Source organism: Petaurus breviceps, unplaced genomic scaffold (assembly GCF_028583685.1).
Source record: "Petaurus breviceps papuanus isolate PSGF00001 unplaced genomic scaffold, PetGlider_PUasm1.0 90503, whole genome shotgun sequence".
NCBI classification, from domain to species: domain Eukaryota; kingdom Metazoa; phylum Chordata; class Mammalia; order Diprotodontia; family Petauridae; genus Petaurus; species Petaurus breviceps.
The window spans coordinates 1,063,748-1,078,646 of record NW_027187265.1 but is presented as its reverse complement, the minus strand read 5'-3'; the positions used below and the strand labels follow the sequence as shown (position 1 = coordinate 1,078,646).

Below are 14,899 nucleotides of genomic sequence, written 5' to 3'. Positions count from 1 at the left end.
TAGAGAAGGAGGTAGGGGGAGGGAGGTGGGTGGGTCCAGAGTTGAGATTCAGATTGAGTATCAAGGCCAGAAGACGAGGCAGCTTTAGAGATGTATCAGAGGGTCAGTCTGCCAAAGCAAACATCAAAGAAGAGAGATACAGAAAAGTGTCCAGCAGCCTAGCTAGGGCGAGTTGAATTATACAGAGTCCCCCCTGGTCCAGGGCTACTCAGCTGGGTCAACAACAATGCTTCCTGTTTTCACTAGGTCGCTAAAAAAAGAGAGAGATATTTCTTCTCCTGGGGGCAAGGGGTGGTGGGGTGGTGGCAGTTCTTAGCATCTCAATACCATCCAACATTGGTTGTTGTAGGATTTATTTAGAGCGGGGAGGGACCTTAGCCTATTTAAAGCTTGAAAGGCTCTTGGAATAGACTTTAACTCATCTTTTGAGTCCTGCCAAAAGGCTTGGTCATGGAGCCAGGGGGACAGGGGCTGTCTGCTGGTGGACAGTTTTTTTTAACCCAACCCCCTTAGTATTCATTAAGCTCCATGGAAGCTTTGGACTTGATCTGGGGGCAGACTATCCAGAATGTTGCCAACTCTAACCTAAAGTCAAGCCCCAAACCCTCTGGGAACTCAAGGAATGCTTGGGCAGAGGTGGGGAGGGAAAACTTGGCTTTGTGGTCAAGTTTCTTTTGGGGGTGGGGAGGGGAGCTCAAAAGGTGGGTTTCAGTAGACTATTAGTATATAGGAGATCAGAGCAGGGAGGAGTCTTAGAAACAACCAGAGACAGCCAGATAGATCATTTTACAGATGAAGAAAATCGAAGCCCAGACAGGTAAATGCATTTGCCTAAAGTTACATAACTAGTAATCGGCAGAGGTGAGATTTGAATTAGGCTCTGTGGGGCCTGGGAGCTTTGAAAAATTGAAATAAAAATGCAAGCATTAGAACACCCCCAAAATGGGCTCCCAGACATCCAGGGTTCAGAGGTGAATAGAAAGAGCAGTGAAAGCCAGGGCCTCCAAACGGTGCCCCAACCAGGCTCTGGGTGTTTCCCCAAGGCTTCTCTCCTACCTTCCAGTTGCAGATGCCTGAGAAAGTTGAGTGGCCCCTGGAGATGATTTCCTTGTTTGCTCTCTGGGGTTCCCAAGATCCCATTACCCTACTCATGGTTAGGAGCCCCAGACTGAGGAAAAGCCCAGTCTCTCCTGTGGGGCCCCAGAGCAATCAACCTTGGAAGGCTGATTGCAGCCAGTAACTCTTGGGAACTGTGGGGCCCCCTAGCACAGCCCAGATCCCTTTTCAAAAGGCATGTCCCAGGCATTACAGTCAGCCAGTGATAAACAAAGACCTCTGTTCTCTTGGTCTTGGGGTGGAGGTGGGAGGGACAGGGCAGAGGCTACTGAACTGTGGATTTCGCTTACCTTCATCCCAGCTTCACCTGGAAGGCCAGGCTCTCCCAAAATGCCAGGGGGTCCCTGCAAGAAAGATTCATTGTAAATATGCCAGAGATGACCAACAGATGCCAGCAGGGAGGAGTGAAGAGAGGAAGTCTGGCCCTCCACGACTCCTTGGGGAAGTACTCCTCTCTACCTGCTTCAGCTCAGTAGACAGGGATGGAGGGTAGATCTCAGAAAAGACAAAGATGGGGTGATATTGTTCTCACTAAGGCTGTGGTCTCCAAAAAGAATCACTGGAAAGTCAATCTCTAGACCTGAGTTCTACTCCTAGCTCTGCCATTGACTCACTGTGTGGTCCTAGGCAGGGTCCTGACCTTTCTGAGCCCCTAAACTTACACTCACTCTCTTTGGGGAGTGGGGGCATGGGATGGGAGGACAAAGGATCCTGTGAAGTCCTTGGACTTCTTAGGAAGAAGGCAGCTATGCCATCCCATGACATTATCATTGCTGCCCAGGGTTATTAATAGAGAGGACCTCACCTAGGCTGTAGCCAAAGGGGCCCATCAAACCGGTCAAAGCTGCAGTTTGGCAGGTAGGATAAATACACCTTGCAGGCAAACTGAGGGAGTGACTGATGGGCAGAAGGAAAGAACACTGGACCTGGTCTCTTGTGCCCCAAGACCCAGGGTGCACCTCAGCTACAGTGCTTCCTAGCTGTGTCACTCTATCTTTCTCTGAGCCTCTCGGTTTCCTCATCTGGAAGATGGGGATAATCATATGTTCACTACTTACTTTAGAGGGTTGTTGTGAGTGTAGCACCCCCTTGGGGGCCCGGAGCAAATCCCTTGTAAAAACCTTAGGGTGCAGCAACAGAAATGGGAGATGCTGGCTTTGTAGCTGAGGAATTATTTCCCCGGCCCCCTTCTCCTTAATCTAAGCCCTGGGCCTGGTATCAGATCAGAGAAAGATCAGCATCAACTGTGAAGAGCTCCAAGGAGGGATCACCATGCAAGCACTGCACCCTTCTTAAGAGCAGGCATCGGGCTTCCTGCAGGGCATCCCATGGAAGAAGGCTGTCTTCAGTGGTGTCAGAGCCACAAAAGGAGAGGTGGTTCTTTACCTGAGTGAGCCCCAAGGCTCTTCTCTCTTCCTTCCTAGAGTTTGGGAGGCATGGGTTGAGTCACTGGGCATCAGGGGGTGATCCTCCCCCCTGTGACAACACAAAGAACCTTCTAGGCATCAGGACATAGGAAGGAGGGCCCATGCCAGGCCATATGCGATGGGAATTTCAGATCATTACAGCCTGGCCAAGCCCAGAAGCTGCTTGGAGGCAGGCTGGGAGCTGAGCTCCCCATTTGTGCGGTTTACCACATTAAGAGCCTTTTGGCAGGCCTGGGATGGAAAATCTTGTGATTCACACAACTATAACGGGGGTGAGGGGGTGTGTGTGGCATGAATTGCCTGATAGCCGAGCTTCAAGCTGAATGAGTACATCCATTCTCTTTGAGGCCGAACACAAAGATGACAGACAGCTCACCCCAAGGGATAGGCACTTTGCTTTGGGGGGGGTGGTGGAGTGTGCTGGAAAGGACCCCAAGTTCTGTGAATCTCAGTTATTTCTCTGTCTTAATGCCAGAGATCTATAGTGCAGTAAAGTCCCCATAAGTCAAATAAGGAGGAAAATGCCTCCTTCCCATTTTGAAGAAAGAGGGGCATTGAATGGTGATAGGATCATAAGATCTGAAGTTAGTAGGGACCTTAGGGAACATTAATCCAACCCCCTTGTTAAGGCCCAGAAAGCATGAATGGCCTGCCCTAAATCCGGTCTTCTAACTCCTGTGCTCATTGCACAAGGTTAGGCTGCTCAGTTAGGTAAAGCCAAGAAACAGCTCCGGAAGTCCCTGTCTCCTTCCTGAACCCATCTTTTCTCCCACTTGGGGGCAGATTGCTATTTTGACACCACAGTGGTAAGGCATTAAAGGAGAGTTGTCCAGCTACTCTGGATTCTGTTCCTAACTCTACCACTGACTCACTCTGTAGATTTGAGCAAGTCCCTTAAACTTTCTGTGTCCTTTCTGTAAAAAGGGGGTAGGGAGAATGGATCTAGTAAAAGGAAAAAAAGAAGCAGGATAGCTAGAGCAAAAGAGATCACAAAACTCCTTGTAGGTTTCTATGGGAGAGAGAGGAGAATAGAATTCCCTTCAGTTCAGATTACCAGCCTCCAACCTCACGGTAAACCCCTTCTGGGGATTCCCAAAGGCCTGGAGATGTGTTCTTATCCAGACTGGCTTTACACAGAGGCAAAGCAGGCAGGTGCTAATCTGGTATCATTTCAGAAGGCAGGCCCACATTTCACTGGGGAGGCCCTGAAAGCTCCTCCACCCTCATCTTCCTGAAATTTCAGTAAGAGTAAGAGGCAATAAGGTATAGTAAAACAAATAAACAAACAGAGTAGGTGAAAGTGGGATTTGTAACTGAAAGGAGTCCTGACTCAGCATCCCTACTCTGCTAGTTACTAACTCTGAGAATCTGAACAGAGTTCACTTAAGCCTGTCTGACCCCCAGTTTCTTTATCTGCAAAATGATAACAATATCATAATTCCTTCTCCCTTACACCTGCTTCACAGCATAGTTGAACTGTAATGTATATGAAAATATGGTCACATTAAAGGGATTTTGTTGTTCAGTCACTTCTCAATCACTTCTGACTCTGTGACCCCATCTGAAGTTTTCTTGGCACAGATACTGGAGTAGTTTGCTACTTTCTTCTCCAGATCAGATGAGGAAACTGAGACAAACCGGGTTAAGTGATTTGCCCAGGGTCAAACAGCCAGTTGGTGTCGGAGGTCAGATTTGAAGTCAGGAAGATGAGTCTTCCTGATTCCAGGCATGGTGTTCTATTCACTGTGTCACCTACTTGCCCCATGGAAAGGAATTCTATCAGCTTGAAGTTTTGATCTCTGTTAGAATGTAAACATCTTTGGGAGAAAGAAGACTGATGCATCTGTTATCCCTCATTTGGACCTTATTAGTGAACAAGTTTATTAAATCTTTCTTTGATAGTAAGTTTTCATAAGAAGAGGAGGAAAAATTAAGAGGGTCTATAGGGGAGGCAGAATGAAAAATACGGACGTTGGGGCAACTTCTCAATACTTCAAGAGTAATCCCTGCTGAAAATACTTCCCTGTCCCCCCCCTTTTTTTTTTTATTAAGCAATCAGGGTTAAGTAACTTGCTCAAGGTTACACGGCCAGTTATTTCTGGGTGTGGTGCTGAGTGTCTGAGCCCGGGATTCGATCTCCAGGTCAGGTCGTCCCAACACTGGAGCTCTTACTCCCTGTGCTACCTGGCCGCCCCTTCCCTGTCCCTTTGTACCTCTCCAAGAAGCCAGGAGACCCGATGTGGGAGGCATTGGCTGGGAGAGGGGCACAGAAGGTGACAACAAGGTCCATTTAAACACTTTACCTTTGGTCCAATCTCTCCCAATGGGCCAACCAGTCCCTGTGGTCCTTGAGGGCCCTAGAGGAAGGACAAATAGACAAAAATCTCTTTAAGATGATACTTTTCTCCTATGGAAAGTTAGATATCTTTTCAGCCAGCTTCAGTCAGACCTTCTAAGCAGTCAGAAGCTCCCAGCCAGGTCCTAGCCAAAGGCTAGACTCCACTACTGGCCCAAAGAGCTGGCTCAGATTCTCTCAAGAGTCTTTGTTTCAATCCTCCCTCAATCATGGACTAAGGCCAACCTGTGCCCTCGCCTTATGGAGCACTGGTAAAACCTCTGGTCTGTGCAGGCCTGGCCCACAAGCAGCTTCCAAACCACCAGAGCCTGGTCCCCCGCCTTCCTCCAACTCCCTTCTTCCAGACTCCCACTGGAGTCCTCTTTCCACCACAGAGCTCGGAGCTCAGGCCAGCCACACAAATAGATTTCTTTTTTTTCCCCCTGGACTAATCATTTGGGAAAACTAAGGCAGTCCAGATTGGCTCTGCAGAAAGGATTAAAGAATGGAGGCGGAGGAGATGCTGAAGTGCTTCTAAGCCCGTGGCCTAATTTCCTTTAGGGCCTTCCCGGCTGCTTTGAGGCTATGACTCCAGTGTTCTGATTTCTCTCTTGTCTCTCCTCCTCACCTGACTCCATATTATCTCTTCAGAAAGCAAAGATTTCATCCTATCTCTTGGGGGGAGGAATCCTGTGTCTCCCAAAACAATCCCTGTCTCGCCCTGCAGACAATGCTCCTAGTCTTTCCTACAGTGTCCACACATTTCCTTTCCCCACATCCTTCAAATATTATGCATTATATTGGCAGGATAGGAGTCACTCCCCAACCCCATTGCACATCTTCCCCACCACTGCACCCTCTCTGGGACTGGCCAAGTTCCCCAGATCTTGGATGTTCCTACGAGCTTGGGGAAGAGTGAAAAAAACCATGAAGGCAAGAGGAAGAGAATAGGGAAAGATACTTACTGGTTCTCCTGGAATACCCTTAGCCCCTGGGGGGCCGGAAGGACCCGGGATTCCCTGCAGGGATCAGATCCTGGAATTACTTTTGTTCTAGTCACCACCACTTTTCTCCTGCCTCCCACCCACCACCTTGGTCTCAGTCACCCTGGAGGAAAGTGACAGAGACATGTCCTGGAACTGAATGAAGCCAAACTAAGCCTCTCAGTAAATATATCTTTGAAATCATTCCCTTTGCTACCTCCTTCCCCCTTGTCCACTTGTTTATTTCATGAAAAGAAAAAGAAAGACACCAGTGTTTAACACTTACCGGGAAGCCACGAGGCCCCATCTCCCCTCTCTCGCCTTCCTGGCCCTATAAACATATTTGGGGTAATTAGAGGCTGAGAATCAGGGTCCCAATTCCTCATGCTCCTGTGTCAGGAAAGTCCATCAAAGGCATGTTTCACAGTGAAGGGAGTGTGTGTGTCTGGTGGGGGTGGGGTAAGGGGATAGGAGATTGGCAGGGGGCCAATCTGGCACCATGCCCTTGGCTCCAGTGAAATTGCTGACATACCTGCTGTCCATCCAGGCCCTGTTTGCCCTGTGTTCCTGGAGGGCCCTGAGGAGGAGAGCAAATAACAGAGAGGCGGGCTTTGGCATTGCAAGGGGTCAGTTTGTGTTGATAGCTTTGGAGGCCCATGCTCATTGGAGCCACTGAACCAGGCATAGCTGGAAGGGAGTTTAGAGTCCACCCCTTCCTCTTGCAAAAGAGAAAATGGGGGCTGACAAAGGGGACGATACTTGCTCATGGATGTACTCCTAATCATGGGAAGAGCACCAAGCTGCCCGCTGATCATTGTGGGCCCTTGCCCTCCACACCCCATCCCTGATCCTGCAGCCAGCCAGCAAGGCCATGTGTATATGAGAGTCTAACCCAGGAGTGGGGGACCTGTGGACTTGAGGCCACATGTGGCCTTCTAGGTCCTCAAGTGCAGCCCTCTGACTGAAGCCAAGCTTCACAGAACAAATCCCCTTAATAAAAGGATTTGTTCTATAAAACTTGGACTCAGTCAGAGGACCTAAAAGGCCATGTGTGGCCTCGAGGCCACAGGTTCCCCACCCCTGACCCTCCAGCATGATCTTCTTGGGACTGGCCAAGTCTCTACCTGTGGGGTTTTAGGGCAATCCTGCCTATGGAAGAGGAGGGGAGGTAAGGGTGGATAGGATAACTTTCCTCAACTTCCTTTCCAATCCAAGAATCCTGAAAGGGCTTTGTGTGTGTGTCCCTGGCTGAATCTGGATCTTAGCTACTGCCCTGGACAGGAATACTGACTTTGCTTAGGGGGTGACCAGTGCAGAGGGATTTAACAGGACTCAGCTGCTGGAAAATCGTGCTCCCATCCCCCTGAATCCAGCCAGGAAGGAAGGACGATCTATCTCTGGGCAGGGAAGCATGCACTTTGGGGAGGGCACATACCTTGACACCTTGTGACCCTGGCTCCCCTGCTGGTCCATCTGGTCCTCGGGGCCCCTGAAGGGAGGATGGTCAGAAGAGCAGTGTGAACAGCAGGGGTCTCCCTTGGGCCATAAACAGGGGGAGGACTGGAGCAGCGCTACCCGCCCCCAGCTTCCACCCCAACCCACAACCTGGCCCCTACACTCTCTCCCAGCCCATACTTTCCCTACTCCCTCCAACTCCCACTCCATGGCTTTTCCCAGAACAAGCATGGGGCCAACTCTCTGGCCTTCTCTGCAAAGACACACAACAGTTCTTTCTCTCACAGTAGACATTCTGGGGGGGGATAATTTGTAATTATTTGGGTACATCCAGATATATATATACAGAGCAGATGGAAGACCATCTGAAAGGGGAGGGTATGAGCAGTTGTGGGGACCAGAAAAGGTCTCCTACAGGAGATGATGGGTTTTGGGCTGAATCTTGAGGGGAACCAGGGAAGCTAGGGGATGAAGCTAAGGGGCAGAGCATTCCACATATGGAGAGCAGCCAATGCAAAGGCGGAGAGGTTCCCGGGAGATGGAATGTCATGTTTGAAGAACTGAGAATTGGCCAGTGTAGCTAAATGTTGAGTTTGTAGAGCGGAGTCAGGAATAAAGGCTGGAAAAGTGGAAAAGGAGGTTGGGGCCAGCTTGTGAAGAGCTTTAAATGACAAATAGAGGAGTTTACAATTGATCCTGGAGATAATTGGGAGTTACTGAAGTTCCTTGATTGTGTGTGTACGTGTGTGTGTGTGTGTGTGAGAGAGAGAGATATGGTCATAGCTACGTTTTAGAAAAATTAGCTTAGCATTTGCAGAGGATAAACTGGGGAGGGAGAGACTTGGGAACACAGAGAGATGTTAGGAGGCTATTGCAATAGTCCAGACAAGAGGGGATGAAGGCCTGAATGGAGGTGGTGGCTGGGAAGGTGGAAATCCCCCTCCTGCCTATGCCTGACTTTGCTTATTCCCTCCAGCCTCCTTATTGCAGTCCTGCCAAGCCCAATCCAGCCAGCAAAAGTTTTTGTTCCTGCTTGGGAAGTAATACTTTGCCTCACCATTCATTCCCCCTGCCACTCTGGCGGAGGAGCAGTGACCATCTGCCCAGGACCCCCTGCCCTCTTAAAAGCAGATGGTTATAGAAGAGATACCAGATAACACAAGAGGAACAGAAACATGTACACCCCCCTTTGTGGTTGGGGGTAAAGACATGGAAGACCAGGCACAGGTTTATAATAAAAACCCCCAAACAAACCCCCAAAACAACAACAAAAAAGCAGGCTCTGTGAGGGTCATGGGAGAGATGATCTGTCAGGATACTGGCATGAGAGTCAGATACAGATCTGGTCCAGCCAGATGGGCAGAGCCAAGGCAGTGTAAAGGAGTGCAAAGAACACTGCATTGGGCGTCAGAGAAAATCTGGGTTCTAATCCTAGCATTGTTAACTACTTGTACAACCTGGACCAAGTTACATTCTCTCTGTGCTTGAGTTTCCCAATTTGTCAAAGGAAGATGCTGTTTTCTATAATCTCTAATGTTCCTTCCTGCTCTGAATTCCATGATCTTATAACTTCTCCAGCTGCATATAAAGATGGTGAAACATCTTGGGATTAAGGCAATAACACAGGCTAGCTAGAAATTGGGCTCCTAAGTAAATTGTGAAAGGACAGGTGACTGATGGCTTATTCATTTGAGTCTGGGAGAACACAGGGAGGGAGGAATGGGAAATGGATAGAAACTTCAATCCTATCATTATGCTGATCCTAGAACAAACCACATTTCACTGAAGACCCCGGGAAGTAAAGCTAGGCAATGGCAAATGTCCCCAATCCCCCAAAATGAAATGAAGAGTTGATTTGCATGGGGCCTCCATCTGGTCATGCTGACAGATCAGAAGTGAATGGGAAAGAGGCCAACATAGAAGCAACAGAACCAAGAAACAATCTCCCGCTGGGGCTACCGAAAGAATCGATGGATGGAGAGTGGGGGAGGTATGAAGGGCTGCTGCTCTTGGGAACCACTCCCTGCAGAAACCAAAAGTGGAGGGCCTGGGGTGTCTGGGAGTAGTCTGAAAGATCCAGTTCTGAAGATAAGAACAGTGAGAGGAGGCAGGAGGACTAGAGGGGGATCCTTTGGGCCACCGCCACCTCCCCATTCTCTTCTCTGGACCAGCTCTTTGCTTTGCAAGTCAAAACAGCTGCAGCCACATGCTTCCCATCCCAGAGAGAACAACAAACAATCAAGGGAAGAGAAGTGGGAGGGGGTGTCCCTTGGGAGCAAATAGAAAAGATGGGATTGATTGACACTGAGACCAATGGAGAAAAATCTGAGTTTATCAGAGGCGCAGTGATAGACTTCCTTTAGCTCTTGGCTGGGATCCCAGAATACACTCTTCAGGGAAAAAAGGACTTGGCGCTACCAGAGTGACTAGTCTCTACTATTTGCTCTAGTATCCCCTAAGAAACTGAGGCCTGACTGTCTGGATGATGGAAGAAGAAAGGCTGTTCTTCCAAATATCTTTCTTTTTGTTGAGGGCAACACGGTTCTTCCAGTCATCCAGTTTTGCTACCTTTGGATCACCTTTGACTCTTCACTCTCTTCTCCCTACCCCCATATCCAGTCAAGTGCCAAATCTTATCAACCCTACCTTCCAACATCTCTCAAATATATCCCCCTTTCTCCATTCCTGTAACCACACCCTAGTTCAGTCCTTCATCACCTCTCTCATATTGCAATCACCTCCTACCTGGTCTCCCTGCCTCAACATCTCTCCCTTTTCCCATTCATTCTCCACCCAATAGCTAAGTTGATGCTCTTAAAGGACCTCTCTGACCATGTCACTCTCCTGTTCAAGAAGCTGCAGTCATAGCTCCTTATTACTTCCAGGATTAACTTCTAGGTTCAAAAACAACCTCCTCAGGTTGACATTTGAAGCCCTTCAGACTCTGGCTCTACCCTTCCTTTCCAAGGTTCTATACCTCACTCCCCATCATGCAATCAATGCTCTTGTCAAACTTACCCACTTGAGATTCCCCATCTCAAATATTCTACCTCCCATCTCTGTGCCTCTATACAGGCCTTTCACTGTATCTAGAATGCTCCCCTCCTCACCTCAGCCTCTTGGAACTCCTTCAAGACTCAGTTCAATTATTTCCTCCTTCAAGAGGTGTTGTGGGAGGCAACATGGCAATGGAAAGAGTGCTGAGATTAGAATCCTGGGACCAGAGTTCAAATGTCAGTTCTGCCACCTATGACCTCTATGACTTTGAGCAAATTACTTTTGTCTCAATTTTCTCACCTGTAAAATGAGGGGATTGTGCTAGATGACCTCAGGTTCCTTCCTGCTGTGGATCTATGGTCCTACAATCTACGACAGCACAAAGAAGCCCCTCCTTATTCCCCCAGTTATTAGTCTCCCACCAAAAACAAACAGAAAACCACCATATATTGATTAGTTCTAGGTCTTGTAGTTACTTATCTGTGAATCTACGGTTACTCTCACCCTTCCACGGTAGAAAGGAAGCCCCTTGAAGTCAGAGGTCATCTCACTTTTGCATCTCTCATGCCTCATATACAACCTCTTAATAGATGCTGACTGACTGATCGCTGCTCATCAGAGGAGGAGGGCAGTGACCATGAGTGCTATGGGCTAAATGGCCTCTCCAGGTGTCTCCACACTTGGCCTAGTGACCCAATGATTTGCTGAGTCTGACTTGGGGAAGGCATCTCCCTTGGCTGGCAGCCTTCTCAGGCCTCTGAGTATGGTGGCAATGAACTCTTTCTAGGAATAAGGCAATAGATATGGAATTAAACAGTTTTCTAAAAACTATATGAAGGTCAGAGGCAACTGGAAACTCCTTTGGGCTCCCCCCATCTGAACATGATCCTCAGAGCTGTGGCCAAGAGTTTCATTCTGAAGAATCTTCTAAAATATAATCAATCCCAACTGGAGGTAGCAGTGTAATGTGACTGCCGAAAAGGCTAATGAGACATTAGGCTTCGTAACAGTTATCATTTACATAGTGCCCACTAGGAGCCAGGCCTGTGGGGCTAGGGCTTTACAATTACTCTCTCATTTGATCCTCACAACAACCCTGGGAGGTAGGTACTAATATTATCTCCACTTTACAGATGAGGAAACTGAGGTAAACAGAAATTAAGTGACTAGCCCAAGGTCACACGGAGAGTCCATGCCAGATTTGACCTCAGTCTTCAGCTGGACTCCAGGCCCAGCTCTCCATGCACTGTGCCACACAGCTAGCTGCCTGATGTACTTGGAGAGAAGCAGATGAGGGTGACCATCCTTCATGTACTCTGTGCTGGTCACACCACATCAGGGATGCTGCATTCAGCACTCTCACACCTGAGCAGCACATTTTATGCAAGACACTTAGAAACTGGAGTCTCTCATGAAAAGCATGCTTGAAACCACATGCTATGAGGAATGATTATAGATTAAAAGCTGTAAGGGTTCTGAGAGGTCATCAAGTATAACTCCCTCATTTTATAGATGAAGAGACTGAGGCCTAGAGAGGTTAAGTGATTCACCCAGGATCAAACAATACATGCCTGAGGTAGAACTTGAATCCAGATCTTCTTGATTTCAAGTACAATCAGTCTATACATTCTATCCGTGATACAGTCTATCCATGATGGACTGGTGGGGAGGGGTTGAGAATACGATCACTGCATTCAAATATTTTAAGGGCTGTCCTTTAGAAGAGGAATTGGGCTTAATCTGTGTATTCTGTCTTACTCCAGAAGATGGAACTGGGAACAATGGAGGGAAGTCATAGGAAGGCAGTTTTCCCCCTCAATATAGGGAAAAAGTCTCTAGGCTTTTGGAAACAGAATAGACTTCCTTGCAAAGCACCAGGTTTCCATCAGTGGAGATGCTTACGCAAAGACTAGGTGACCACCTGCCAGGGATGGAGTAGAAGACACAACTTCTTGGATGAGGGTTGGACTAGGTGGTCTCAAAGGGCTTTCCTGACTCTAAGACTTTGATTTCACATTCTACTATCCAGGGCCCAGGACTGAAAAAATCCAGAAGCCCCTACTGCAAGAGGAAGGGCAGAAGATACCCCAGGACTCTGTGCAGCCTGACCTGACTGAGGTCTCTCTTCTTTTCCAGTTCTCTTGCTGAGTTCCCCTACATGAAGAACAGTGTGGTATTTGTGTTTCTTGTGGCTCTCTATGGGCCAAGGATACTAGGGATGGGGACTGGGAGGGGAGCTGGCAAATGCAGCTTGTCCTTCAAGGAGCCGCCAGAGAAGACAAGAAAGCTCCTGTTACTGAGCGTGATCTTTTCCCGAACCTGCTGAAAGGATGCTGTCTAGTCAATATCAGCCATTTTAAAGCTCTCTGGTAGAAGTTGGAGATGATGCTGGCTGGAGAAGAGAATTATGAAGTTTGACAAGAATAAACGGAAGTCCTGAACTTAAGACAAAATCAGCTTTTCGGCACTGTTAATCATCTCATACATACTACACAGTTGAGTACTTAATTACATTCAACCTAGTAGAATGTCTGCTAATTGCTTTGCATGTATTAGTCTGACTTGCATGACTAGACTGCAAACCCCTTGAAGGTAGGGAGTTTGTTTTATACTTCGGTATCCTTCACAGTGCCAAGTTGGACCCAGAGTGGACACCTAGGGAGTACTGACTAGAGAAAAGGAGTCTTAATGGTGGAAGAAGGAAGCAAACATTTGAGGGGTTATGTACAAAAACAATTAACATTGTCTGCTTAGTCCCAGAGGGAGTACTGAGGAAAAGCTGCAGAAAGGAAGACATGCTCAGCATAAGGAAAAACTCCCTAACAATTAGAGCTTTCTAATTCCTAACCATTAGAACTGTCCTGGGAAGGAAAGGGTTCCCCATCACTGGAAATATTCAAGCACGGACTGAATAATCACTCGTCAAGGAATCCAGTACAGGGATGGGTTGGCCTACATGGCCTGATACATTCAAATCCCAGGGCTGACAATCCTTATTGCTATTACCATAGATATTATACTTCCATTTTCTTTGTTTACTTTCCTTTTCTGTGGGGTGAGAGGCCTGGATGGGATCCTCTCTGAGAGCCTTTCTAGCTCTAAATCTTATGACCCCAGTTAGGCCCCAGTCCTAGAACCCAGTCAAAACAATGGATCAAAAAAAATCAGTGTGTTAAAAGTCTGAATGAAAGACCATGTTTACATATATCTGATGCCAGGAAAGTGTGACTGAAACTTGCTTTGAAAAACTCATCTTCATCACTAGAAGACTCAGTCTTAGGATATCAGACAGAAATGATGTGACAGAAAGAATGCTTGACTAGGATTCAAGAGACCTGAGGTCCAATTCCACTCCTTACTGGCCATATGGCGTTGAGCAGATCCCTTTCCCTCTCTGGGTCTCAGTTTCTTCATCCTTAGAATAAAAAGGTTAATTAAATGTTCTTGGTGGTTCTTTCTGGCACTAACATTATCTGTTCCATGTCAAGGAAACATCCCTAACCTCCTTAGGTGGAAACTATGGAAAATGTGCCCCAAATTCATCCATGATAATAAAAATAGCTGGCACTTACAGTTTTAAGGTTTGCAAAGCACTGTGTATATGTTATCTCATTTGATCCTCACAACAACCCCTAAAATATTGTTATTATCTCCATTTTACAGATTGAGGAAATTGAGGCTTAAGTGACTTGCCCAAGGTCACACTGTTGGCAAGTATCTGAGGTCTTCTTGGCTGCAAGCCCAGTGCCCTATACACTATGCTAAGGAGCCCCTCATCTGCCTCAATCCACTATGCCAAATAGCTGATTTACCATGGTGCCCCTATCAGAAAGGGTCCTGAGCTGGACAGAACATCAGTCTGACCCAGAAGGGTACAGCTAACATTCCTATAGACTCCTGCCAGAGGTTGACACCATGCTGCCAAAGAACTCAGTCCTCTGAGCCAAGAGTAGATGAACAAAACTTGCCCTTCCCTGTCTGGTCAAAAGCAACAAGGGAGTCAGACAAAGGAGGAGGAACGGGGCCAGGCAGTCTGTGGGCGAGACAAAGGTAGGGACAAGGAGAGCAGGGGGATGGCCTGACTCTTGGCCCCAAAGCAGGCTGGCCAAAGAGTTTGGGTCCATCATGCTCCATTGGTGGTATACCCACCTACCACACAGTGGTGAAGCACTGGGACATGATTTCATTGGGGAGGGAGGGGCGGGAGCTGTCCTCTTCCTCCAGCAGTGGGAAAACTGAGTTTGAGAGCAGTCTGGTAAAGGGCCAGGTACAGAGCTCATTAAGGCTTAGAAATTAAATTTATGACTATTTTGAGTCCTTACTAGGATGAAAGGAGCAGTAAGTCAAAGATCTTATACCCTCATTGGAGCAGCTAGACTGTCTAAACCAGGGGTTCTAAACCTTCGGTCCATGAACCCCCAGTGGTTCCATGAACTTGGATAGAAAAAAATTACACCTTTATTTTCATTAACCTCTTACTGAAATTTAGCATTTCCTTTAATTATCTTAAAACATTATTCTGAGAAAGGGAGCATAGGCTTAAACAGATTGTCAAAGACTGCCCTGACATGCAAAGGGTTAAGAGC

The 14,899-nt window shown here is 47.6% G+C and overlaps 1 protein-coding gene across 1 annotated transcript in view; it reads right to left on the bottom strand.

Annotated features, from left to right (window-relative positions):
- Nucleotides 1-14,899, bottom strand: part of COL27A1 (collagen type XXVII alpha 1 chain) — a 259,247-nt gene that overhangs the window by 66,609 nt on the left and 177,739 nt on the right. Inside the window, exons 29-34 of the mRNA XM_069062697.1 lie at nucleotides 7,297-7,350; nucleotides 6,394-6,438; nucleotides 6,148-6,192; nucleotides 5,844-5,897; nucleotides 4,847-4,900; nucleotides 1,407-1,460 (exon numbers count right to left, since the gene is read on the bottom strand). Coding sequence (XP_068918798.1) covers nucleotides 1,407-1,460; nucleotides 4,847-4,900; nucleotides 5,844-5,897; nucleotides 6,148-6,192; nucleotides 6,394-6,438; nucleotides 7,297-7,350 — 306 coding nt within the window. The remainder of the gene's footprint in view (nucleotides 1-1,406; nucleotides 1,461-4,846; nucleotides 4,901-5,843; nucleotides 5,898-6,147; nucleotides 6,193-6,393; nucleotides 6,439-7,296; nucleotides 7,351-14,899) is intronic.